Here is a 25,988-nt window from a genome sequence, read left to right as displayed (position 1 = left end):
AAAGCAAAAAGAAGAGCTTCTGTTTTTCATGGTCCCATCAACGGCTTTTAGAGGGGGGGGGGAAAGAAACCTCTTTATTGCTCGAGTCTGTAATAAAGTCTCCCCCACTCTCCTGGTCCTCTTCTACCCCTCAAGTGCTCCTTTTCTACATTCATACGTCAAGAAGAAATGGCTGGATCTTAAAGCAAGGATGAAGTGCAAGCAGGTGAAAAAACTCTCCCAACACATGGAAGCACAAGAAAACCCACAGACATATACAGAAAAAATCGGGGCGGGGAAGAGGGCTTCTCACGTCCCTCGTTACATGTTTCGGATGCATAATGCAAGGATTCAGAATCTTCTTCCTCGGGTGATCTCCCAGACTACTCCCACACGACTCTCTTCTAAGAAGGAAGACCCAACGGACGGAGTGATAAGGCTCGGAAATTCAAGAGGGCCGATGGCAGATCCCAGTCTGTTCAGGGGCAAGGAGAAGCATGCAACAGAGGTGGCACCCGTGCACATCCCACGCCCCCTCACGTAAAAGGAAAAGCTCTTTTATCCAGCCAACCCCACATGTGGTTTGTGCGTGAGACGCGGCAGAAGGCATCAGAGAAGCGGCCAGCTGTTCTCCACAAGCCAGAAGAGAGTCCCCACAAGATGGAAGGACGGAAGTGTGTGTGTGTGTGGGGGAATAAGCCCAGATGCTACTACTTGTCGATGAGGCCCCCTTCCTTGAGCTTGAAGTAGAAGAACTTCTCCAGGGTGTTGGCGCACTTGCAGTAATCGCTCTCGGGGGGGTTGTACTCACGGCAGTTGGTGATTATGCGCTGCAAGTCGGCGATGAACAGCTTCTTGGTGACGTAGTAGCGGTTCTTGAGCCGCTCCGTCATCGTCTTGAGGTCTGACGAGGCAGGGGAGGAAGAAGAGAAGAAGAAGAGTTTGGATTTGATATCCCGCTTTATCACTACCCGAAGGAGTCTCAAAGCGGCTAACATTCTCCTTTCCCTTCCTCCCCCACAACAAACACTTTGTGAGGTGAGTGAGGCTGAGAGACTTCAGAGAAGTGTGACTGGCCCAAGGTCACCCAGCAGCTGCATGTGGAGGAGTGGAGACGCGAACCCGGTTCCCCAGATTACGAGTCTACCACTCTTAACCACTACACCACACTGGCTCTCTGGAAGGAAGGGGGTTGGAGGGGAGAAGGTCATTTGTGTAGGAAGCATCACCAGTGCAAAGGATAATAATTATTATTATTTTTAAAAAGTGGGGAAGATTCTAGCTGGAAACTGCTAATCACAATTCATATTGAATCAAGATAGTGGGTTTTTTTTAATCACAATTAGCTTACCAGTACACCAGGATGTTTGTGTGTCATCAACACTGCTTTTGTCATTTATCACTGGAACCATTTTGCTTTTATATATAAAATTGCCACTGAGGGTTGTTGTTGTTTTGGTACAGTGGTACCTTGGTTCTCGAACTGAATCCGTTCGACTCCCAAAACCGTTCGAAAACCAAGGTGCGGCTTTCTATTGGCTGCGGGAGCTTCCTGCACTCAAGCGGAAGCTGCGCCTGACGTTTGGCTTCTGAAACACGTTCACAAAATGGAACACTTACTTCTGGGTTTGCGGCGTTCGGTAGCCAAGCCGTTCGAATACCAAGGTACCACTGTACTTTGATCTCACTCCTCTCCAAACTCAGCAGCCACATTCATTCATATTCATACATACATACATACATACATACATGTCTACCAGTTTAGGACTGCAGTTGAGATATTTGATGAAATGGTTCACAAAGCCTTTTCAGTAATAAATGTGACTTGAGCTTTATTCAACAGAGCAGTAATGAAATAGTTCTGTCAGCGCAAGGATTTCTGCTTGTGCAATGAAACTCCCCCGCCCAGGAGCCCCCTAAATCTGTTCTAGGGTTTCTCCCAACCCCTGGAACAGATTTGGGGACAGTGAAGAGGGAAGAGAAAATTCTGTATTGCCAGTGGAAATCCTTGCACGCTATTTCGCTGTATGCCACCATAAAGGTGCCACGAGACCCTCTGTTGGGTTTGTGGCAACAGATTAACGAAGCTAGCCTTCTGAAACTTCTGCAGGGTATAGTAAAAAAGAAAGAAAGTGGATAATGCATGGCTTCATTGCTCATGAAACTCTGTTCATCATCAACAGAAATGGGCAACAGCTCATATGAGAAGTAGCAGGGGGCACAAGAGGAAAAAGACACAAAAGCAAATTAAAGTATAGCAAGAACAGCAGGGCTGTTTAAGGGATGACTCTGGCTGTTTGCTCTGAGTTCAGGTGCCAGTCAGATTTATTTGCTAAAACCACTAGTCATCACAAAAACACAAAGAAGTACACTTCAGAACAGGTGTCCCGAGCACACTGGACTCCATGCCGTATCATACAACAATAAACAGCTTCCCCCAAGGCATCCTGGGGACTGTAGTTAGTTAAGGGAGTTGTTACGAGACTCCATTCCCCTCAGAGAACTACAGCTCCCAGAGTTCCCTGGGAAGAGGGGTTGATTGTTAAACCACTCTGAGAGTGGCAAGCTCTATGAGGGGAATAGAGGTATCCTACCAACTCTTAAAACCCTTACTAACTACAGTTCCCAGGATGCATTGGGGGTGGAGCCGTAACTGTTTCAAGTGGTATGATAATGCTTTAAATGTATAGTGCAAATATTTACAGCAATAAATACGTTATGTAGTGTGTTTATCCCTTTCCACCAGCAAATGACAATTTGTATTCCTGTTAGTCAAGAAGGAAACTCTCTGAATATTTTTTGGGGGAGAAATCTATCCGTAGGAGGATTATACAGGGGGCAATGCAGTTTGTAATGAACAACAGTTTCCACCTCTTCCTAACCACAGATACACAAGCGAATGCAGCCAAAAATGTCAAGATCACACTGAATTTACCTTTCTAAGCTCATTTCTGCCCTCAGCAGAATTAGGAACTCTTTTAATGCATTGAGCAGAAAAGCGGCAAGTCTCAGGAATTCGAAATCCACACCCCTCACCCCTGTGGCATGATCCATGAACTAATCTCCATCAATTGTGCCATCTGAAATATTTTCACAACAGCCATACTGACTCCACCTTACTTTGATCAATCCTCCAACCAAAGGCCAAGTCAAACTACCTACCAATGGGGAAACGGATGATCTCATAGTAATCAGGAGCCTCAGATTTCTTCACCGGTTCCATGAACGGCCAAGCGCTGGGATGGGTCTGGCCAGAAGGGAGAAATAGAGCCAGTTAGCTAGAACAGTAATACCACCTTTCCAAAACAGGGAGAGTAAAGACGTTTATTAGAACTAACTGAGATTCACAACATAGTGTGCAAGCTTTTCAAGTAACACAGTCCTCTGGCTAGAAGTTAAAAGAAAATTAAAAAGAGAAATGGTGATATTGGCAGAGGGCAAGCCTCAGCCAGAAACATTTTAAAAAACCCTCTTATCCTTTTTTACCCTGTTAAACATCCACCCAGAGGAAGAGTTCTGTGTAACTCAAAAGCATGCACACATTATGAACATTGGTTTTAATAAATGGAATAGCTTTATTCTCCCTGTTTAGATCTTTTTTAAAAACGGCTTTTAATCTATTTTGGAAATGGTCTCCAGTTCATAAAATGTTGTTGTTGTTGTTGTGAATATTTGTGTGTGGGGGCTAAACAAGAAGGTTGATTTTTTTTAAGGCCAGAGAAACAGCTAGGAAAAACAGTAAGTGGGCTGGAGCCTGGAAGTTTTCAGATTGCGTTTACAACAAAGCAGCTTTTTTTTTTTTTAACTTTGTGCATCTTGCATAACTTGTATGAGCGTAAAACAAAAGACCACACCACCCACAATGCCTCCATTCACACCATGAGCTGTGGAAAACCTCCAGCACACGAGCCTAATTATCAAGCCCAATTTGCTCCCATCCCAGCCCTCAGAGGAAGTGGTTTTGATTCAGACTGCTTCCTTCTTTCCTCTACAGGCTGTGAGCACCTCTGAAGGTACGCTCCTAGTGTATCTTCAAAGGCAGTTGCTGTAACTACCGACACTTACAGTGATGCCCTTTGAACTTCGGGAAGGTGTGTCAATCACCTGATGTCAGGCGATTGACAGGTGAGCACTCCCACCCACCTTTTCAAAGCTAGCCTGCTGGTGGGCAGGGGAATTAGGGATTCAGTTCTCTGAACCAGATACAGTTTGTCACCCCTGTTACACACAAACCAAAAATGCCCCAAACATATTCTGAAGATGGGCTGGGCAAGGATCTCTTTCCCCAGTTGATTGTGGGTTGGGCAATACTGTACTGAGAAACTAGGACTGTAACATGCAACTATTTCTCCGCTACATCAGCTGGAGAAATCTTCTTGCTTGCACCACCAACTCCCTGCACCGCCCCCCCCAAGCTGTCATTCAGACAAGTCACCTTGATTTGTGCTAGGAGGTTTTTCAAGGTTGTATACAGCTGGTCAGGATCCCTGAGCTCCTTCCTGCAAGAGAAATTCATAGTCTACAACATCAGCTAATAAGAGAGGTCTGAATGACTCTCTTAAGGTAGGGCCAAGATCTTGCTGCTGCAAAAGGGAGGAAGCATTGGGAGGGGGAGAACATGAAAATTGCCACACGTCTTACCCTTTCTCCTTCCCCAAGGGCTTCCATCCTGTCTCTCCTGGAAAAGAAGGAGAGTCCCCATATCATTGCAAAAGTAACAAATGACCCAGGACCAGCTCAGAAACAGGCAAGCAGCAGTCCCCACAGTGCTGGAGTCAATTTGTAAAAACACCACATTTTTCCACATATAAGATAATGCATTTTGCTTTTAAAAAAATTAGGCAAAAATTGGGGGCCGTCTTATATATGGATAGTGAATGCAGAGAGGGGGTTGGGGGCATGCAGGCGATCGGCTTCAGCTGCAGATAGCGGATGTGCAATTTGTTTGCGGCTGCAGTGAGGCATGTGGACGATCAGCAGGGGCTGTGGCATGCGACTGGCGCTTGCAGCAAGGCATGCGGATGATTGGTCGCAGCGACCTCCCCAACAACAGAAGGGCGACCTTCCTCCAAAAACCTCAACAACTCAGGGCGATCTCCCCCACACCCATATTGATTTCTTAATTTGGGGTTCGAAAAATAGGGGTCGTCTTATACATGAGGGCGTGTTATACAAGGAAAAAGATGGTTAAGCGTTGGGCTTCATATTCCCCTGCGACTTTGGTTGGTCTTCTCTGGAGGAGAGTAGCAATGAAGCCTCTGAAATAGGTACCTCTTTAGAACAGGGGAGTATGGCACCGTCATGGCGGTGGCAACGGGGAGGAGATTGTTGGCCTCTTCTGCTAGAGATTTGCCACCATGCCTTCACAAGGATGTACAAAGGGCCCTGCTGGATGAGGCCAATGACCTATCTAGTTCAACGTCCTGTTCTCACAGTGGCCAGCCAGATACCTGTGGGGACCCCACAAGCAGGGCATGAGTGCAACAGCACCCTGCCCACCTGCAATTCCCAACAATTGGTATTCAGAGGAATACTGCTTCTGACAGTGGCACAGAACATTGCCGTTGTGGCTACTAGCCATTGGCAGCCTTGTCCTCCATGGATTTGTCTAATCCAGGGGTGGCCAACTCCCAAGAGACTGTGATCTACTCCCAGAGTTAAAAACTGGCAGTGATCTACCCCCTGTTTTGGTCAAAGTTGTTGAGGTATTTTTTGGGAGGAGGAAAGCCCAGTTTTTTAGGGGTTCAGGGCAAAAATGTTGAGCTTTTCTTAGGGGAGACAAACTTGTTGAGCTTCTTTGGGGGAGTCAGTGATCTACCAGTGATCTACCGCAGACGTCCAGTGATCTACCGGTAGATCATGATCTACCTGTTGGACGTGCTGACTCTAATCCATTGTGTTTCCCAAACTTGGGTCTCCAACTCTTTTTGGACTACAATTCCTATCAACCCTGAACACTGGTCCTGCTAGCTAGGGATGATGGGAGTTGTAGTCCAAAAATGGCTGGAGAGCCAAGTTCAGGAAACACTGGTCTAATCCTCTTATAAGAACCTAACGAGGGCATCTTGTTTTGGCCCAAGTCCGAACCCTTTCAACAAGCTTGTCGTGGCGGCAATCCCTGATGCCTGAAAGCAGTGAAGGGGTGCAAAGTGAGAAAAAGACACGCCCAAGTTCAACCTTCCCCAACCTGGTGTGCTCCAGATGGCTGTTGCTGGACTACAACTCCCATCATCCTTGACAACTAGAGACATCGGCTGGGCCTTGATGGGAGCTGGGGTCCAAAATACCTGGAAGGCCACAGGTTGGGGGGAAGCTGCCAGAGATCATGCAAGAAGCTGCTCCCACCCCAGCACTATTTACGTTTACTTGACACATCACCACAAGCCATGCTCACTCTCCCAAATACCACCCAGCTGCACTCACGGATGCCTGGTATGCTTTCGATAGGGATATGCCGAACACCTTCCTTGAAGCAAGTGAGGCCGGGGTAGACTTTGCGGATCTGGGCCTGCTTCCTCTCTATCAACTTCTTGATGATCTGTAAGGAGAAGAGAGAGCAGGTGATGCACCTTGGACTGCAATCCCCACAGCACACCCCTGCAGGACCAGCTCCAGGGGGAAAGGCCATAATGGATCACCCAACTAAGGGCTGGTTAAACTTGTGTATTTGCAGAGCAGAGAGCGGGCGACAGGCCAGAATAATCAAAAAGGCACGTTTCTCTGGGTTGCCGACATTCCGAATTCGACACAAATACAGCGCGTGATGTTTTTTTGTTTCAGAATAATTTCTACTTCAGGATGGGGTACGCAGGAAACTGACTTCTACAGGGTGAGGGCATTGGGTCCATCCAGCTCAGAACTGTCTACACTGGCAGGTAGTGGCTCCTGTAGAGGTCCTTCCCAGCCCTACACCTGGGGACTGAGCCTGAGATCATCGGCAGATGCTCTACCATTGAGCTACAGCCCCTCCTCAAAGCGGCCACTGGTAACCTTCTGAATACTGAATTCTGGGCACAATTGCAGGATGCACATTTCACCTTCCTCCTTTTCTACTTCCTCACCTCCTTCTGCTTCTTGATGATATGAGAGAGCTCTGTGTAAGGGATCCGGGGATTCAGTTCGCACTCCATCAAGGTGGCTCCCTCATAGTCCTTGATATAGCCGAGGTATCGGCTCTTGGGGACTTTGATGTCTTTGGAGAAGCCCTGGAGGCCGGAGATGAAAGGCCCATTCATTTTTCAGAACAAATTAATAATAATAATAATAATAATAATAATAATAATAATAATAATAATACCACCTTAGCAAAGAGAAGCACGAACCTATTCATGCACTGAGATGGTGCCCTTCTCTCGCCTGAAAACTTTTGACCCAAGCTCCCTCTTTCCCTCCCCAACGCAATGGAAGTTTCTAGTCCTCACGGGGATGGAATGCTGACTCAAAAGCCAAGGCTCCAGCATACTCAATTAGCTCTGTGCAAAACAGCCACCTTCTGCATTGCACCACTGAAAATGTCTCTCGCACATGCACTTTTTAAATGTACGCATGCTGCCTTTGGCATCGAGAACCGAGGAAGTCATACCTAGTCTGGTACATGTTGAGCACGTCAAAGCTCACATCTATATGTATGAGACTCGCGGACTTCTCCTGCCCAAAAGCAAATGCCTCGTCTCCCCACAGACATACCCGGGCTCTTTTATGTGGAAGAACTCACTGGTATGGAGGATCAGCACCTCTTTTTTTTTTGTTGCCCTTGGCAGCCATTTTGTGTTGGTACCCACAGCACTTTAACACCACGAGTACCGGCACCTAATAAATATTTTTTTCTAGCAAAAAAAGCACTAGGTCCTCCCAATCGCCAGCCCTGACTTGCGCCAGGTTGAAAGTCCTCTGGGGAGCAACTGTGATCTTTCTTTCCACACAGAACTGTGAAGAGCTTCCCAATCCCACAGGCCAGCCATGAAACGGTGCAGGTGGCAGTTTCTCATTTCACTTAATATTAACCACCCACTTCTCTTTCTCAAAAGGAAACCAAAAAAAGCAGCTAACAGAAAAGACTGTCAATGCAGCCAACATAACAACAGCTTGGGACTTCCGGCGAGGTCGCCATCACGGGCGGTCGTGGGTTGCCTCGGCAGCGAGGCGACCCATCCAGCCCGGGGGTTGGAGCCCCGCCACCGCTACGCGGGGCTCCGGTGAGGCACGGGAAGAGCGTCCCGCGCCTCGGGCTCCCCGGCGGGCCCGCTAGGCTACGCACCCTTCCCTCGTTCCCCCTGTAAAGGGGGAGTGGGGGTGAAGGGAGCGCGGAGCTGGGCCATTAGGGGAAATGCCCCAACCGGGCGGAAAAGCGGCGAGTACTGGCCGTGACGAGCGACGACGTTCTCCCTGAGAGATGAAAGGAAAAGAAGCCCGGAGGTCGTGAGTACTTGATTGGATTAGTTGCTGAGCTTAAAGACTTAACGATCCGGGAGGCTTTAGATAAAGGAAGTCTGCCTCCCTCCCTTCGGTCGCAAGAAAATAACGGTTTGTGATACTGTTGCTACTGGATGGCTGCATTGTTAAGATTTTCTCATAAGTGAGACCTTATAGATCTCCCTTTGGGGAGGAAGAGGATGGAGAATATTCCTTTTGAAAGTTATGGTCTTAGCACCCCGGTTTCAGAGAAAATGGCTGCGAAAAGTCTGAGCCGAAGTGGAAAATTACTGTTACAAGATGGACAACATTGAAATAGAAACTGAAATTTGATACCTATGCCCGTCCTCACCATGTTGGGCTTTGTTTTTGAAATTGTTTTGAACTCTGGACTAACTGACGAACAAAGGATTACTATTCTGAAACTGGAACTGCTTAATCAGAAATTGAAGGTTTTGAGTGGGGATATGAAGAAAAATCTATTTCCCACAGAGGAGACCTTTCAGGTATTCGATACTATGGAAGAGAGCCTTGGCAAAGAGCTGAAGGGGATGATTGGAATACTGAGAGAGATGGTTTGGCGACTCCCGGAAAAAGAAACGTCCTTCGGTGGTGGCAGCCCGGGGACGGCGAGGAATGTTATATCCAGCCCCCGAGGTGAGAGCTCGGGAGCGAAAGGCAAGAAATTAAGATTTTTACAAATAGAAGAAGAATGCAGCATTGAATGGGAGAAGCCGAAAGAAGATGAGCAGTGCACCCTGATGTTCGATGCAAGGTCTGTTGGAGACTGTGTCTGGTTCTGTGGATGTTCAAGAAAAGAGGACAATTTGAGGAGTGGTTCCGGTGCAAGATGGAGAAGGACATTGGACAGAGGGGGGATAGGGTGAAATGTGTTAAGTGCAGAATATAAATGGTTTGCTATGGTAATCTGAAATCGGAGGGATGAGACATTAAGTTTTAGTTTATTTTTTAACAAGAAAAAGGATATTTTAAATTTCTATGTTACTAGCAGCAGTTTAAGGGAAAGAAGAATAGTTTAGATTTGATATAAGAATAATATGTTAAGATACAAAGTTATGTTACCAACTATTATGGATTAAGATGTTTGTTTAAATTTGAATTTAATTTTTTTTTGAGAGATGAAGTTATTAAAGTAGAATTTGGATCTGGAACTGAAGGAGAGAAGGCAGGGGAAATCAATTGTAAAGATTTGAAACTAGAACTTTTTTCATTGTGTGTGTAAAAAAGAAAAAGAATTGTGGTTATGTTTGTTTTTGTTTTGTATAAATGTGGGTGGGTGATGGTATTTTTTGTTATGGAAAAAAACAATAAATTCTTTATAAAAAAAAAAAACATAACAACAGCTTGGAACCAGGATAAGGCCCCATCTGCACTATGCATTTAAAGCAGTATGACATCACTTTTAAACTGTCATGGCTGCCCCCTAAGAATCCTGGGAACTATAGCTTGTTAAGGATGTTTAGATTTGTTAGGATACCCCCTATTCCCCTCACAAAGCCACCATTCTCAGACTGGTGTTAACATTCAATCCCTCTTCCCAAGAAACTCCAGAGATTGTAGCTCTGTGAGGGGGAACAGAGGTCTTCCAACAACTCTCACCTTTAACAAACTACAGTTCCCAGGAAGTTGTGGCTGCTCTAAATGTATAGTACAGATGGGGCCTGAGTCAGTTGCACAACACTTTTGCCCTACTGAAACCAATGGGGCAAATTAGCCCCATTAACATGAACCAAAGAGACAACTGATTAATACAACCTAATACCTGTACAGTATATCAAACTCCAGGCGGTAATAAATTCAATAGGCAAACAAAATTGAGTTTCAAAGCAGTACCATGTGACAATATACCTCGTAACGTTCATGAGGAATTGCTTGACAGTGCCTCAGTTCAACAACAGAATGAACAAGATTTCAATAACCATTATAAATTCACTGCAAGTCCTGTCACAGAGACCATTGGAGAGGCACTTCTGAGTTATTTATGGAACCATGAAGGAAAAAGCTGGTTCTAAATAAATCTTCATCAGCGATGCTGTAGTACCTGCTTCTTGAAATAGCCAATGGCATATTCATCAGCATAGGTAAGGAAGTACAGGATGCTGTGCTTGATGTGGTATTCTTTCAGGTGATTCATCAGGTGGGTCCCATAACCCTGCAAGGAGACATAAGAGGGAATGAGGAAATAATGAGCGTGGCAAACCGCTGGAGGGGAAAGAATCTGATTACTTGAGGATTCATGCAGGAAAACGCAGAATATCATTAAGCATGGCAAAACTTAAATGAGTTCCATTTAAAATTGATTCTGAGGTAAGTAATGACCAGTAAAGAAATTCTGAGGTAATAAATATGGAACAATGAATGCCATAAGCATGGGCACATTAAATCACCATTGATTTTTAATTAATTCTGAGGGGAATTTTTAAAAAAAAAATTCTGAGGAAATTAAATTACTATTCTTCTGGCATTAAGAATCTTTTTTTTTTTAAAGGGAGGTATCAATATAATAGGTAGGTACATACCTATCAAACTTGAACGGGATAGGAAACAGTTCAGTGTGGACTGAGCATGCTAAAAGCAATACTTCTGAGCAATAATCTGAGTACCGTATATCGCGGCGTATAAGACGACTGGGCGTATAAGACGACCCCCCAACTTTTCAAGTTAAAAAACAGAGTTTGGGGTATACTCACCCAAGTGCAGAACGGCCTCCATGGCGGCTGAGGCGGCGGCAGCGGCGGGGAGAGCCTCCCCCTCGCCGCACAGGAGCCCTCCGCGCTTGCCGCCCAAGCGCACAACGGCCTCCATGGTGGCTGAGGCGGCGGCAGCGGCGGCTGGAGCGGCGGGGAGAGCCTCCCCCTCGCCGCACAGGAGCCCTCCGCGCTTGCCGCCCACACCCAGCCCGGGCTCCATGGCGGCTGAGGCAGCGGCTGGAGCGCCGGGGAGAGGCTCCATGGCGGCTGAGACGGCGTGCGCACGCAGCCAGTGGCGGGGCGGAAATGCGGGTCAGGTTGCATGATGTTGCCGGCGAACAAGACGACCCCTGACTTTAGAGAAGATTTTTCGGGATTAAAAAGTCGTCTTATATGCCGTGATATATGGTAATGCTTTCCATTGGGGAAAGAAAACCAGGAAGGGATAAGGAGTGGAATCCTGAACAGCAGAATGCCACATAATAAGTTGCAGGTCCCAGATGTACGGGTATGTAGACGCAACATGCATTATAAGTGTAGTGTGGTTTACTTGAGAGGGACATTTAAACACACACACCCCAACCATTTTTTTTTTTTGATAATTCACGAGTCCCCTGGAATGTAATCATAATAATAATAACTTTATTATTTGTACCCCGCCCACCTGACTGAGTTTGCCCCAGCCACTCTGAGTGGCTTCCAGCATATATAAAAACATAATAAAACATTAAACATTAAAAAGCTTCCCTAGACAAGGATGTCTTCTAAAAGTTAGATAGATAGATAGATAGACTGCAGGATCTCAAATGCTACCATAGAGCTCAATTCCACCCCTTGCCTTGGGCTATTGCCCTTCCTGGCCAGGTAGACTCACACATACACATAACACAAACACACCCACCCCACATTGTAACACAATCCACCTCCAGCAACCCTACCTTGACTTGCTCATTGGACGTCACAGCACAGAAGACAATCTCTGTGAACCCCTGGGTAGGGAACATTCGGAAGCAGATGCCGCCGATCACTCGGCCATCCTTGATCAGTGCCAGAGTCTTGTGTTTGCTGTGAAGAAAAGCAGAGCAACGAATGGAAGTGTCTGGGCTGCAGAAGACCCGTAGCTCAGAGGCACGGCATCTGCTCTGCATGCAGAAGGCCCCAGGTTCAAACCCTAGCATCACCAGGTAGGGCTAGGAAAGATTTCTTGTCTGAAATATTGGGAGAACTGCTGCCAGTCAGCATAGCTAATTCTGGGCAAAATGGGCCTACAGACCGATTCAGTACCGTATAAGGCAGCTTCCTATATTCCTATGAGGTGAGTGCTGAGCATCATTATTCTCTCATCCCACTCTATGCCTTTCCTGGACTGAACTGAATAAAGGGAGGGAGGGAAGGAAAGAGGCACAGAGGCCAGTGTTGCCCGCGGCACCCCTGACCGCATCATTCAAGGCACCCCAGAATGCCATGGCACACTGGTTGAAAACCAGTGGACTAAGCTGTTGAACAGACGCTCAGCTCACATCCTAATGTTGAAAGTTCTGGAAACAAGTCCCTACATTCATATTTTTTTAGTCTTTCCTCGATAAATCTGCACTGATTTTAAAGTTTTCCCAATTCGAAAGACTCAGGGTTAGGGTGGGGGGTTGGTGTCGTGGTGTTAATACAGCACCTGTCTTATGACACACCCATTCCTACCCCCAACCACTGATGAACCAGGGCCGTTGCTCAACCTACGGATCAAAAACCAGACGGGTAATGTACTCCTTGGGCATTCGAGGCAGCTGGTGCGAAAATACGTTCTGCAGCCCAACCAGCCACATGAGAATCTTCTTGTTGGATTTCTGCGAGAGCGAGTTGCCGATGACATGGAATTCGATGATGCCGCGGCGCTCCTCTAGGCGGGCCGTCTCATCCCGGGCTGCGTTGGCGGAGAGCAGGCTGGTCTGGGAGCGAAGGAAAAACAGGACACTGGTGGAACTCGTTAATGCTAACATGGAAGGAAATGGAACATTATGGACCATTATATTAAAACCTGTATGTGGTCTGTGGATGATGGGGTTAACCTGTGACCTGACTCATGGCTTTGCCTACCTGGTGGGGGGGGGCGCCTTGGAAGGCATCACAAACTAATTAAGGGAAGATAAGGTCAGAGAAAATTGTTTTCCTTGAATCTTTGGGAAGTGTATGTGGACTGGAATGCAAATCGAAGGCAACACCAAGCTTTAATTAGCCAAGGAATGCTTGATATGTTTATTTTGTTTCATTATGCTATACTCTTTGCTTTGTGTGTGTATTATCATTCTTAGGTTTAGGCACTTTCCTCCACATATGAAGAAGAAGAAGAAGAAGAAGAAGAAGAAGAGGAGGAGGAGGAGGAGGAGGAGGAGTTTGGATTTGATATCCTGCTTTATCACTACCCGAAGGAGTCTCAAAGCGGCTAACATTCTCCTTTCCCTTCCTTCCCCACAACAAACACTCTGTGAGGTGAGTGGGGCTGAGAGACTTCAGAGAAGTGTGACTAGCCCAAGGTCACCCAGCAGCTGCATGTGGAGTAGCGGGGAATCGAACCTGGTTCACACTGGTGTACGTTGACCAGCACCTCTTGTTTTTAACAAAAAACAACAACACAAAAAACACTAGTTCAAGATAATGTTATTTCATGTGTCCCAACCCAGGAAGTCTCTCCCTAAAGTTCCATGAGTACTTGGGGCTGAAGATCTGCTTGGGTTCACGCAACGGGCCGGAACTGAACCATACAATTAGCGTGACAACTGCTGAGATTGGTTTGCTGTATTCTGTGCCAAATGTGCCTCACTAAGCCTTTCTATTAGCCCCACAAACTCTCCCCAGGCCACACCCCTTGCTGAGGGGCCTGCACTCTTCTCGAATGTCTTTTGTGGGGCTGGAATGTGTCAATGAATGCCCCTTAGCTTTCTGGCATGGAGGATAAAAAGGAGTTGAGTGCGGGCAAAGACTAGCCTGTTGCACAAAGGTAAAATTTACATTCGCTGATCTGCTCACTTTTGCCTTTGGTCCTGGCCAGCAGCGGCCTATGAAACCTGAAATGTTGCCCAAAAAAGAACGTGTCCCTCAAGACTAATAATTGATTCCCCAAAAGTTGGTGAATATCCACTCCTTTATGGTGGCCTCCTGCTTGCCATACCTCAGGTCCCAGCATGGCTGCTGGATCTGTGATAGTCAACATCACTTCGTTTACGAGCTCCATCGGGATATCACCCAGCACGCGAATCCGCTTCGCATCCTCCAGCGTCAGGCTCTCTGGAAGCTTCCTCTTCTCACCTGTGTGACAGGGAAAAGGAAAGAGGCCTCAGGCTCTATCTATGCCTATGCCCAAAAAAATTATAGTAGCCTGAAGTGATTGATGTAACTCCCAGAAACGTTAACTTCTCGCTCTTTTAACATACAGCATAGGCATAAATCTGATTCTGGATTTTACTCCTACATGACAGGTGGCTTTGAGCTGCAGGGTCAAATTTAAGACACGGTTAAATATAGCTTAGGAATGGATTGTGAGTGAAACAATACTTGTGGAGCTGGGTTCCAAAACCTGGCCCTCATGGGCACCACAGCTCCCTTAGATGAGGCCTACCAAGGCCCCCTTCCCAATGTTTCCTTATCTTTATTTATAAAAAGGAGGGTTTTTTGGTTGGGGGTGTTATCTGTTGCCTGTTTTCTTTTGTCTGTGTTTTATTCATTTGGAGCGTGTTGGTGGTTTGCCTCTCAATGGACAGTGGGTGGCTGGCTGGCTTCCGAGCATCCCCCGTTTTTCTTCTGCGAAATGGGCATTTCACAGTTTTCACAACTAGCTGGAGGCAGTATGCTTCTGAATGCCGGTTACTGGGAATCTTCAAGTGTGGAGTGCTGTTGCAATCAAGTTGTCCATGGAGGCTTCCCAAAGGCATCTTGGTCGGCCACTGTGAGAACAGAATGCTGGACCAGATGGGCCATTTTCCTGATCTAGCAGGATTTATTTTCATGTTTCTTGGATTTCCAGCTGTGCCCCCTGGCTCAAGGAGGCTAGGGATGAACCAATGGCTTTCAATTCAGTACGAAACCTTCTGAGTTCGCAAAACTCTTGGCTGGTTGTTCAAGAAACACTTTTGCAAAGGGAAAAACAGATGTCTCTTGGCAAGGGCTTATTATTAAGCCCTTCACTGAAGATGTCTGGCTTGGATATTCTCCAGATACCTCTACACTACAGGCTTTACCTGGCACAGAATCCAATGAGCTGCCATCCAGGTTAATGGAAGACAAGGAGGAACTGCAGCTCAGAGATTTGCTGAAGAGGGGAGTGCTGGCTGCAGGAACAGTGCTGATTGCTGCACAGAAAAAACAAGAACACACAGCCCTATTAAGACATGAAGCAGCTGCAACAGAAAATGCAGGAGGAATCGTCTGACCCACCCACACCTGCCTCAGGTACATAATGTATAGCCACAACAAGCAGCCAACTCACACCATAATACCTTTATTTTTATCCCATTTTAAGGGGCTCAGGGTGGCATGCATGGGTTACCCCTTTTTACTGAGGTTTAGATAGCACCCACCCACGAGTGCTGAATTGCAACGATCTCCAGTTATGCTACCTTTGGTTGTCTGTTTAACATAGAATAGAAACATAGAAACAGAGTTGGAACAGACCACAAGGGCCATCCAGTCTAACCCCCTGCCAAGCAGGAAATACCATCAAAGCATTCCTGACAGATGGCTGTCAAGCCTCTATTTAAAGACCTCCAAAGAAGGAGACTCCACCACACTCCTTGGTAGCAAATTCCACTGCCGAACAGCTCTCACTGTCAGGAAGTTCCTCCTAATGTTTAGGTGGAATCTTCTTTCTTGTAGTTTGAATCCATTGCTCCGTGTCCGCTTCTCTGGAGCAGCAGAAAACAACCTTTCACCCTCCTCTATATGACATCCTTTTATATATTTGAGCATGGCTATCATATCACCCCTTAACCTTCTCTTCTCCAGGCTAAACATACCCAGCTCCCTAAGCCGTTCCTCATAAGGCATTGTTTCCAGGCCTTTGACCATTTTGGTTGCCCTCTTCTGGACACGTTCCAGCTTGTCAGGATCCTTCTTGAACTGTGGTGCCCAGAACTGGACACAGTATTCCAGGTGAGGTCTGACCAGAGCAGAATATAGTGGTACTATTACTTCCCTTGATCTAGACGCTAACCAACAGCTTTGAGTGCTTCAGGATCTCCTACAGTGCTGGTGGATATGACTGGATCTTTAAAGAAAGCTAAACCCACAATGGTCGTTTATAAATGCTTACTGGTCTGCTGTAATGTGGGTGTTCAGGATCTGGAGACAAAAGGAGTAGGGAACAGAGAGCCCAATCCACACAGCCCAATCAGTAGAAAGTTGCTTTGGAATTTGTGGGTTGTAGCCAATGCCAGTCCTACTCAGAGCAGACCTACAGGGTCGTCGTCCCCCCACTTTTTTATTGCAGCAGGCCCCATGTAAAAACCACCAGTTAAAACAACCTTGGGTAGCACAACTGGGCAAGACCCCAGCCTGACACTTTGGAGAGCTCCTGCAAGTCAGAGCTGAAGGCTGTGTCACAGATTTGCATGAGTACAGATGGCTGCCAAAAAAGGGTTGCAAGAGATACATACCTGGCCGGGGAACGAGTGGGGTTCCTTCTGACGCTGGCATAGTAAAATCGGCCTCCCAGATTGGAGAGCTCTCCCCATAGATTTCTTCCTCGAGCATTGATAGAAACCTGGGAATGGAGAAATGGAGGAGAATCAGCAGGGTAAAAAACAACAACAACAGGAGAGTCTCATGAACCCCAGTGTCAATGCAGCGGGGGCAGAGTTTTCAAGCTTTAGCCCTGGGTTAAAATCCCACCTGGGTTAAAACCCCCACCTTTTAAAAATGCTCAACCTTATGCAGCTGTGACTGAGTCTCCCTCAAGCCTCCATTCTCACACCTTTTTTGAAAACAGGTCAAAAGAGGTCACTGGGAAAAATGCAATTTACTGGCCCCCAGAATTGCCTCACTCCCCAGGAAGCTAAAGAGGGCTAAAGAGATGGCTAACCCAGCAGGACACCAAGTCACCGAAGTATAATCCCATGGATGAGCTGGAGCCAAAGTATCACGAAAGTGAATGAGAAATTGGGACTGGCCAATCCTGCACCAGATTTAGGCCTCATCTGTGGTGTACATTTATATTAGTCCCCAAGGGAGCTGACTTAGTCCCCAGGTTATGGGTGCCCATGATGTCATGCTGCGACTTGACATCATGTGCGCCCCCTGGCCTTGGAACCTGACTTCCGGTGGCACCAGAAGTCAGGTTCCGAGACCTTGGACATGACATCCGGTGCTTTCCGAGGCACCAGACGTTGTGTTGGGGGGTCCTGCAGTGTGGGTGGTGAGCACTCACAACAATTTTGTGGGTGCTCGGGCACCCAGAGCCCCCTATAGTTGGCACCCTGTCAGTGTCACACCACTTTAAACAGAGCTCCAATTCTCAGAGCGGTTTAACCATCAACCCCTCTTCCCAAGGAACTCTGGGAATTGTAACTCTGTGAGGGAAATATGCTCCTCAGAGCTGCCATTTTGCACCCAAAGTGTTGCATCCAACTAAATTTTACTCAGAGTAGACCCTACGCTAGCCAAGTCTATTAATTCCAATGGGACTATTTTGAGTTGGGTAACCGCCCGCTGCAGGTGCATGGCCCTTTCCTGTAGCTTCATGGAACCGGCCTTACTTGGGGAAGTGGGTGAGGATGAGGGTCCGCTTCTCCGGTACAAGCTTGTCCTTCTCCACGCGGAACTTCTCCAGCAGCTGCCGGCGAGTTACTGTGAAAGTGGACTTGAGGAGGTTGCGTCCAAACACTTGGGTGGTTTCGTAGCGTGGGAGGCTGTCGCAGCTCTGGGGGACGTGGCAATAGCACAGCCACCTAGGGTGAGGGAAGGCCAGAGAAGTATCACAGACAGCGCGGACTTATTAGCACAACAGGGGGAAATGGGATTATTAGGTCACTGCAGCGTTTCCCAACATCTTCTTTCTGAACTTGGGTTTCCTCGAAACACTCCTCTACCTCCCCAAGTGCACATGGCTCCAGGTGAATGGGCAGAATCCTGACATACAACTGAATCAATGCAGCCCTCCATTCACTCTCTGCCTGTGTGGACTAGGGGACCAATCCAGCACCGTCACGTGTGGAGAACGAGTACAGGCCATCTCAGACGCCCTCTTAAAAACCAGCCAACAAGGGTAGGGAGCAAGAGGGGGGGGGAATTTGCTGAGGCCAGAACTTTTCATATACACCCTTCCTTCCCTGCAGCTTTCATGATTAGGACACATGCAGTTTGGGCGGCCGCTATGACTTCTTCCACTGATGAGTGGAAAGTGACTTTGCTTGCTGCAGGATCAGCCCCATCACCTCTGGCTCCCATCTAAAAAGCACTGAGGTTTTTTTTTTGTTTTTGTTTTGTTTTGCTGTAGTTATTCAGGAAATAGGGAAATGCAATTACCCAGAGGCAATCATCTTTATCAATAAGTCACCGAACCACACTTGACAATGCAAATGAGTCACTGGAGATTAGCCCTGCTGCTGCTGCTGCTGCAAATAGTAGTAGTAGTAGTAGTAGTAGTAGTTGTTGTTGTTGTTGTTATTATTATTATTATTATTATTATATTATTATTATTATTATTATTATTATTATTATTATTATTATTATTATTATTATTATATCTAGCTGGGTTTTCCCAGCCATTCTGTGTGGCTTCCAGCACATATAAAAACATAATAAAACGTCAGACGTTAAAAACTTCCTGACATAAGACTTGGGCTCTGCTTTCCTCGCTTTCCCCCAGCTCACCGGGTGTAGTTAACCTTGTACGTTGCCACATCATCATTTTGTGAGCGCTGGCGGAACTGAGACGGCGTTTCCAGCTTCCAGTAGTTTAGGCACAGAAGGAACATCTTGGACAACTCAAACATGGTTTGTCGCTCCTTAGGAGGCAGGTGGCTGAACTTGTACTGCACAAAGTTTAAGACGCCCTGAGAGGGAGAACAGAAGGCCACGTGAGCTTTACACTTCTGTGGGGGTCTACCAGCATATTGGGTTGCCATCTGAGCCCTACCCCCCAAATTTATAAAGTTGTTAGGAGGCCCCCTAGTTCCCTCACAGAGCAACCATTTCCACAGTTCCCAGTGAAGAGGGATTAATTAAACTACTCTGAGAATTGTAGCTCTGTGAGGGGAATGTGGCCTTTTTTTCCTCTAGGCACAGGGAGCCAAACATGGGTTTTAGATGCACCCTGGCATTTTACATTTCTCAAGGCATCTTTTTACCTGTTCAATATTTGGTTTCTCAAAAGGGGGACTTCCAAGTGAGCCCTCAACAACTGGACGGCTCATCTGTAGGATGCATTTCCTTAGGAGCTGTGGAGAGGGGGAAAAGAAATCGTTTCAACGTCAAGAAATAAGGGAGGAAGAATCACCTGTTTTTTCCTTGTGAGGTTGTGTTTTTTTTGGTAATAAACTTTTATTGAATTTTCAAAATTTTGACATATATATTTCAATACCTAATAGATTTATTTTTTCTCGACTCCCCACTCCATTTCCCATGGTGTTTTAATTCCTCCCCCCTGCTGTACAATACCTTCTCCCTCTTATACCAACATGTTGATACTATATTATTCTATTCCTTCCATCGTTCATATTTCAAATCCTGCTCGTGAGCTCCTTCAGATGGTTTTACTAGTTCTGCCTAAGATACGGTTACCAGATTTTTTTTCAATGAATCCGGGGACACTTTTCTACTTCAATGGATTTTGCATGGGGACTGATCTGTAAAACCAGGGGCTGTCCCTGGGAAACGGGGACGTCTGGTAACCTTAGTCTAAGATGTTCCAAGGTATGTGGGATGCCCACAATCTTCCAGAATGGCTTCCTTCTAAGATGCACAACGAGCCCATACCAGCGCATCACAAGTTCAAACCCTGGCATCTCCTGGTAGGCCCGGGAAAGACTGGAGAGCTGCTGTCAGCCAGTGCTAGGGAACCTGTGGTCTCCAGGTGCTGCTGGGCTCCAACTCCTAGCAGCCCCAACTAGCATGTCCAATGGTCAGAGATGACTGGGTGGTAGCCCAACATCAACTGGCAAGCCATAGGCTCCCCAGCCTTGGCATAGACAATACTAAACTCAAGAAGAAGAAGAAGAAGAGTTTGGATTTGATATCCCGCTTTATCACTACCCGAAGGAGTCTCAAAGCGGCTAACATTCTCCTTTCCCTCCTTCCCCCACAACAAACACTCTGTGAGGTGAGTGGGGCTGAGAGACTTCAGAGAAGTGTGACTAGCCCAAGGTCACCCAGCAGCTGCAAGTGGAGGAGCGGAGACGCGAACCCGGTTCCTCAGATTACAAGTCTACCGCTCTTAACCACTACACCACACTGGCTCTCTCTCAAGGGACCGGTGGTCTGGCTCAACGCAAGGTACTGTATATTCTGGCGTATAAGACTACTTTTTAATCCAGTGAAATCTTCTCAAAAGTCGGGGGTCGTCTTTTACGCCGGGTGGAGGATCTGTAGTCGAGTATATCTCAAACTCTATATTTTAACTGGGAAAGTTGGGGGTCGTCTTATACGCCCAGTCGTCTTATACGCCGGAAAATACAGTATCTTCCTATGCTCCCACACTTTCCCCCACTGGTCTCTAGTTATTTCTGTATTAGTATTTCAGAACCAACTATTGTCACAATTAAGCAGACAAGGAAATATGGGAATTAATATTACAAGGAAAACAAAACAGCCACAAAGTTGGGGGCCGGGGAGTGGAAGGCATAGGATCTTGAGCAAATGTTAAATGGCATCAAGACAAAAAGCTCATGCAACCATCTTCAGAAGTCCACACCCTCTGAAATAAAAGCAGCACTCGCCCGTGCTGATCGGCAGAACTGCATGGACACATTGCAAGGGTGGTGGCTGCAGTCTCCTTTCTATACTTTATGTATTCTGGGAGCACTCTTGCTATTGTTTCATTTACGAATTTATAATCTGCATTTTCATAAAAAAACAGCAAGGCGTAGTACAACATATAAGGATAAAATCAACAACAGATCCCTAAAAATCAGCTTACTCCAAGCTTATATGTACAATGTTTGTTTCTGTGTGTACTTCTTGAAAACTAATAAAAAATGTAGTTAAAAAACCAACAACAAAAGCATTGATGTGAAATAGCCACTTAAAAGATCCTGAGAACTTCCTTGTAGTCAGCTGAGTTTCTGCTCCCCCCCGCCCCCCTCCCAGAAAACCCCCAACCACCACTGTGGACATTTTGCAATGCACTATACCTCTTTGAGCTCACCTTAAACAGGTAGAAATAAACTTGCTTGGTGTCTGTGTCCTCTTCCTTGTGCACTGACATGAAAAGGTTCTCCACATCTACTACCATCCCCAGAAGCCGATTGATCTCTTCCTCGGAGACATTCTCCAGGTGAGACACATGGTCAGCTGAGGACAGGTGAGAGAAATCAGGTCATGGTCTAACACAAATGGGATGGAGCACAACAAAGGCTCATCATCCATCAACCTCCCACCCCGCCACCATCCAGAGACTCTCTTTATCTAGCAACTGGTGGGGCTATCTACATTATATAGGTCTGCTGTGTGCAAGATTCTGTCCGGGAGGGAAGGGGGACCTGTGGCCCTCCAGCTGTTGCTGGACTACAACTCCTTTTGGCCTCCTTCTACCCACATTCCTTTTTCTTCATGTGTCATGTCTTTTTAGAACAGGGTTTCCCAAGCTTGGGTCTCCAGCTGGGTTTTTGGGGGACTACAACTCCCATCATCCCTAGCTAGCAGGACCAGTGGTCAGGGATGATGGGAACTGTAGTTCAAAAATAGCTGGAGACCCAAGTTTAGGAAATTCAGTTTTAGAAACTTCTCCAGCCTGAGGGCCACATTCCGTTGCAGGCAACATTCTGGGGGCCACGTGCCAGCGGTGGGTGTGCCTAAAGGCAAATGAAATCTAAGCAACGGATGCAACTCTTACCTTTGTACAGTACAATACATGCCAGCAATCAGAGATTTCAACTCACACACTTCCACTCAGGGAATTCAAGAATTCAAGGCCACATTTCAGAGAAGCAAAGCAGACAAGGAGGGTGTAGAGCAGGACTGGTGAGGGGTGTGACCTAAGGGCCTGGAAAACCACACCTGGCCACCCTAGAAGTTTTTGGTCCTGTTTTAAACTGTCAGCAGTGCCAGGACCATAATAGTAAGGATTTTTATAAGCTACTGTGAGAGACTTCTTTTGGCTAAAGAACAGGGCAAAGGTAAAGGTAAAGGGACCCCTGACTGTTAGGTCCAGTCACGGATGACTCTGGGGCTGCAGCGCTCATCTCGCTTTATTGGTCGAGGGAGCCGGCATACAGCTTCCGGGTCATGTGGTCAGCATGACTAAGCCGTTTCTGGCAAACCAGAGCAGTGCACGGAAACGCCGTTTACCTTCCCGCCAGAGCGGTACCTATTTATCTACTTGCACTGCATGCTTTCGAACTGCTAGGTGGGCAGCAGCAGGGACCATGCAACAGGAGCTCACCCCGTCGCGGGGATTTGAACCGCTGACCTTCCGATCGGCAAGCCCTAGGCTCAGTGGTTTAACCCACAGCGCCACCCGCGTCCCTAAAGAACAGGGTATAACTGTCATAAATAGATGACACAAACATTTGAACACCACTCACTGTCCACCCCTGCTGTACAGTACAGTGGTCAGAGTATTGAAGTAGGACAGAGTTCAGTCACAAAACACATTGGATGACTTTTGAGCCAGTCACTGCCTCTCATCCTAGCCTACTTCATAGGGTTGTCGTGAAGATAAAATGAAAGGGGGAACCACGTCCACTGGCCTGAGTTTGCTGGAGACAGGCTGAGATAAAAATGAAAGAAACTTTTTAAAAAAATTAAGTAACCACCAAATATGGCTGATATCCAATATGGAATTTGGCATCCAAAGAGCAGGAGCTCTTTCTTTTTTTGCCTTCATATATAATACAGGTGTAAGGATGCTGTCATGTAGCAGTTCATCATAAGGATAGTGGGGTGATGGTGGGGGAGTGGGGATTTTGCACACTATGGGGAAAGTAAGTGGGATTGGTGGAGAAAGCAAGCAGGGACACGGCCCCTACCCTTTCTTTTAAAGAGAAGGTTTTTTGTACACTGCTTAGAGAGACAATCACAACTAAGCAGTACTGTATATAAACTGTCAAAATAAATACTAATAAATAAGTAATAGTAGGAACAGCCAAGAGAAGGCATTCAGAAGTAACGGGGTCCAATCTTACGGGTCAGGGAAAGCCCGGGCAAAAAGATGTTTCCACCAGATGTCTGAAGCAACTAATAAAGGATGCTTCACATATGGCAGAGGAGAAGGGCATTTTTCACAGTACAGCATCACTTTTGCTGGTGGTAGACTTGATGGGGAAATCCCCTCCCCGACTCGCAGGTGCCTTCACCTGGGCTGGGAATAAAACAGCCTGAGAAAGAGAGGCTTCCTGAGTTACCTAGTGTGTGCCCACAGCTACGGCAGGGCTCGCTGAGGTTGGTGACCGTCTGCTGCAGGTCCATACGGGGGGCTGTGGGAGGGTTTGGGTTCTTCCACCCATTGCATTTGCAAGAGTCATTAGCCTGGAGGAGTGGGGAGAAAGAGAAAGAGAGAGAGAGAGAGAGAGAGCAAGGCTGCTATGTGTAGAAAAAACTAGGGCAATGCTCACATCCATGAACACCGTAACCAACATGCTACAGGTAAAAAGCAGAGCCAAGCTGAATTTTCACCCAGACATGTTTAAGGCAAAAAGAAAAGGTGCTTTCAAGGGATGTGAAATGTACCCTGGAGTGGGTTTCGGGGAAAACACACCAAACTTCATCCCCTTTTGGCTTCATTTTTCCTGGCTGTTTACAGCCATTGTTCTTCTGATCTGCTTCTGCACCGTTTTTTAAAAATTTAACGTACAGAGCTACCTCTTTTCCCTTCACTGCGAGATCCCATCCAATTAGAAATTTATTGCAGCAGACATGATGACATAACATAGAGCTAGTAAGATTTGACTATTTATTGAGACCAGTGTGAGTAAACAGAGATGCAATGGCATCTCTCTGAAGCCCCTATCAGACTCCAGTTGTGCCAGAATGTGCTTTGACAGGTGCAGCATGCACCCCACAGACAGAAAACACAGTGCAGACAGGCAGTACCTATACTTGGATGAGCGTCTGAGCAGACACGTGCCGCTTCAGTGTGCTGAACTGCCGCAGCACAAAGCAGAGTTGGCTCAGGTGGCCAAGGCAATGGGAATGTGCTTCCTCCCTCTTCCTGTGTCAATTTTTGCTTCCCATAAAATCACAGCCACTAAAAATGGGGAGGGGGGGTTGCAAAAATGTCCATGCAACTTAACCTGTTCCCTCATTGTTTTAAGGCAGAACAGAGCCATTCTATGTGGTGCCTGTTACTGAATGCACAGTCACTTCCCACACATATCACTATGTTGCTGCAAATGGCTGCAATAGGTTTGCAAAGATACAGTGGGAATGACTTCATCTGCCTGACTGCAGAAAAGGGACACAGGAATCCTTGGGCAGAGATACACAACTACCAGAAGTGGGAAGCTGAAAAAGCCAAGTTCCATTTCATCACTCACAATTACTAAGCTCCAGATACTGATTTCCTTTGATTCATCCACATATTTAGTACTAGATCAGGCATAATGGGTTGTATCCAATGCTATTCCTACTCAAGAGTTGACCTACTGAAATTAATGAATCTTAGTCAGTCATGCCCATTAACTTCAGTGGGGCCACTCATGATTTGGAACTGACCACAATTGGAAGTGCTGCAATAGCTTCACTTTTTGTGGAAATGAATTTCATGATTAGAATTAACAGCTCTGACCTTCCTGCCATAAAGCTCATTACTGCTCTTTCAGGTGGGGCAGATACAAGGCTTTAGAAGAGTTGGAAGGGAAAACAAGAATCATTTAATCCAACCCCTTGCAACGCAGGAATCTTTGGCCCAACGTGGGGCTCGAACTCATAACCCTGAGATTAAGAGTATCATGCTCTACCAACTGAGCTAGAGATACTACATATTTCAGGATTTATTTTATGATTGTTTTCTAAACATGCATATTATAATAATTATTGTATTATTATTTTAAAAATGGGGATATAGCTGAGCAAAATATAATAAACAGAAGATTCCATGTTCACACCCTGGCACCAACAGGCAATAGATTTCAGGCTGGCACCATCCGAAAGACCTTGCTTGCCTTAAACCATGGAGGCCCATTACCAGAAAATCAGAGCAGACAGTGTGGGGCACATGGTTTGTTAGACAGCTCCTCACATCCAAAAACATTTCATTTCCAACTGTTGCCATTTGCCCACAGAATTCTGGGGTATGGGCGTTTAAAAACGAACGAACATCCCGGACAAACAAATACAGCTTCTATGTCTGCCACATCTTTTCTGGTCTAGAGAAAGGATGCAGCTATGGCTGGACCACGTACACGGGAGGAATTCCCAGTCTTTTGATCCCTCCGGGCCCCCGTACCTTGCAGGCTGAGAACACCCCTAGCTTTTCCAGCTTCTTTGCCCGCGGGAAGCTCCGCGCATGCGCCTTACGCTGGCTCGCGCGCTGCTGCTGGCTCAACCCCGGGCGAACCGGATCGCTGCTGCTTCCTCCGGCTCCGCCTCCTCCAACTACCGGCGGAGCCGTGGCTGCAGACACTGTGGAGACGGAAGGAGCGCTAGCCTGCGGGGCCCGGCTAGCCTGCGATGAGACCTCCGGCTCCGCCATGATGCCCGGGATCCCTCCGAGGCGGCGTGGGCGCGTGGGCGCCACTGCGCATG

General features: G+C 46.8%; 1 protein-coding gene across 1 annotated transcript; it reads right to left on the bottom strand.

Moving 5' to 3' along the window:
- Positions 1-53: 53 nt before the first annotated feature.
- Positions 54-25,988, bottom strand: KAT2A (lysine acetyltransferase 2A). Its single transcript, XM_033169602.1, has 18 exons — positions 25,690-25,988; positions 23,648-23,771; positions 21,451-21,596; positions 19,436-19,525; positions 18,960-19,141; positions 17,843-18,034; positions 16,745-16,851; positions 15,332-15,442; positions 14,266-14,402; positions 12,837-13,045; positions 12,041-12,167; positions 10,454-10,564; positions 7,041-7,184; positions 6,403-6,517; positions 4,621-4,657; positions 4,415-4,478; positions 3,142-3,226; positions 54-883 (listed from the first exon to the last, which is right to left on the bottom strand). Exons 1-18 carry the CDS (start codon positions 25,933-25,935, stop codon positions 690-692), a joined length of 2,421 nt encoding a protein of 806 aa, XP_033025493.1. The 5' UTR covers positions 25,936-25,988; the 3' UTR covers positions 54-689.

Source organism: Lacerta agilis, chromosome 14 (assembly GCF_009819535.1).
Source record: "Lacerta agilis isolate rLacAgi1 chromosome 14, rLacAgi1.pri, whole genome shotgun sequence".
NCBI lineage: Eukaryota > Metazoa > Chordata > Lepidosauria > Squamata > Lacertidae > Lacerta > Lacerta agilis.
The sequence above is the reverse complement of the archived record's forward strand: the minus strand, read 5'-3'. Positions and strand labels throughout refer to the sequence as shown.

Coding starts and splice junctions, on each gene's coding strand:
- KAT2A (XM_033169602.1), bottom strand. CDS start 25,935: ATGGCGGAGCCGGAGGTCTCATCGCAGGCTAGCCGGGCCCCGCAGGCT. Junction 6,518..7,040: donor TCATCAAGAAGCAGAAGGAG/GTGAGGAAGTAG, acceptor TTCTCCTTACAG/ATCATCAAGAAGTTGATAGA. Junction 3,227..4,414: donor ACCTCCTAGCACAAATCAAG/GTGACTTGTCTG, acceptor CCTTCTGGCCAG/ACCCATCCCAGCGCTTGGCC.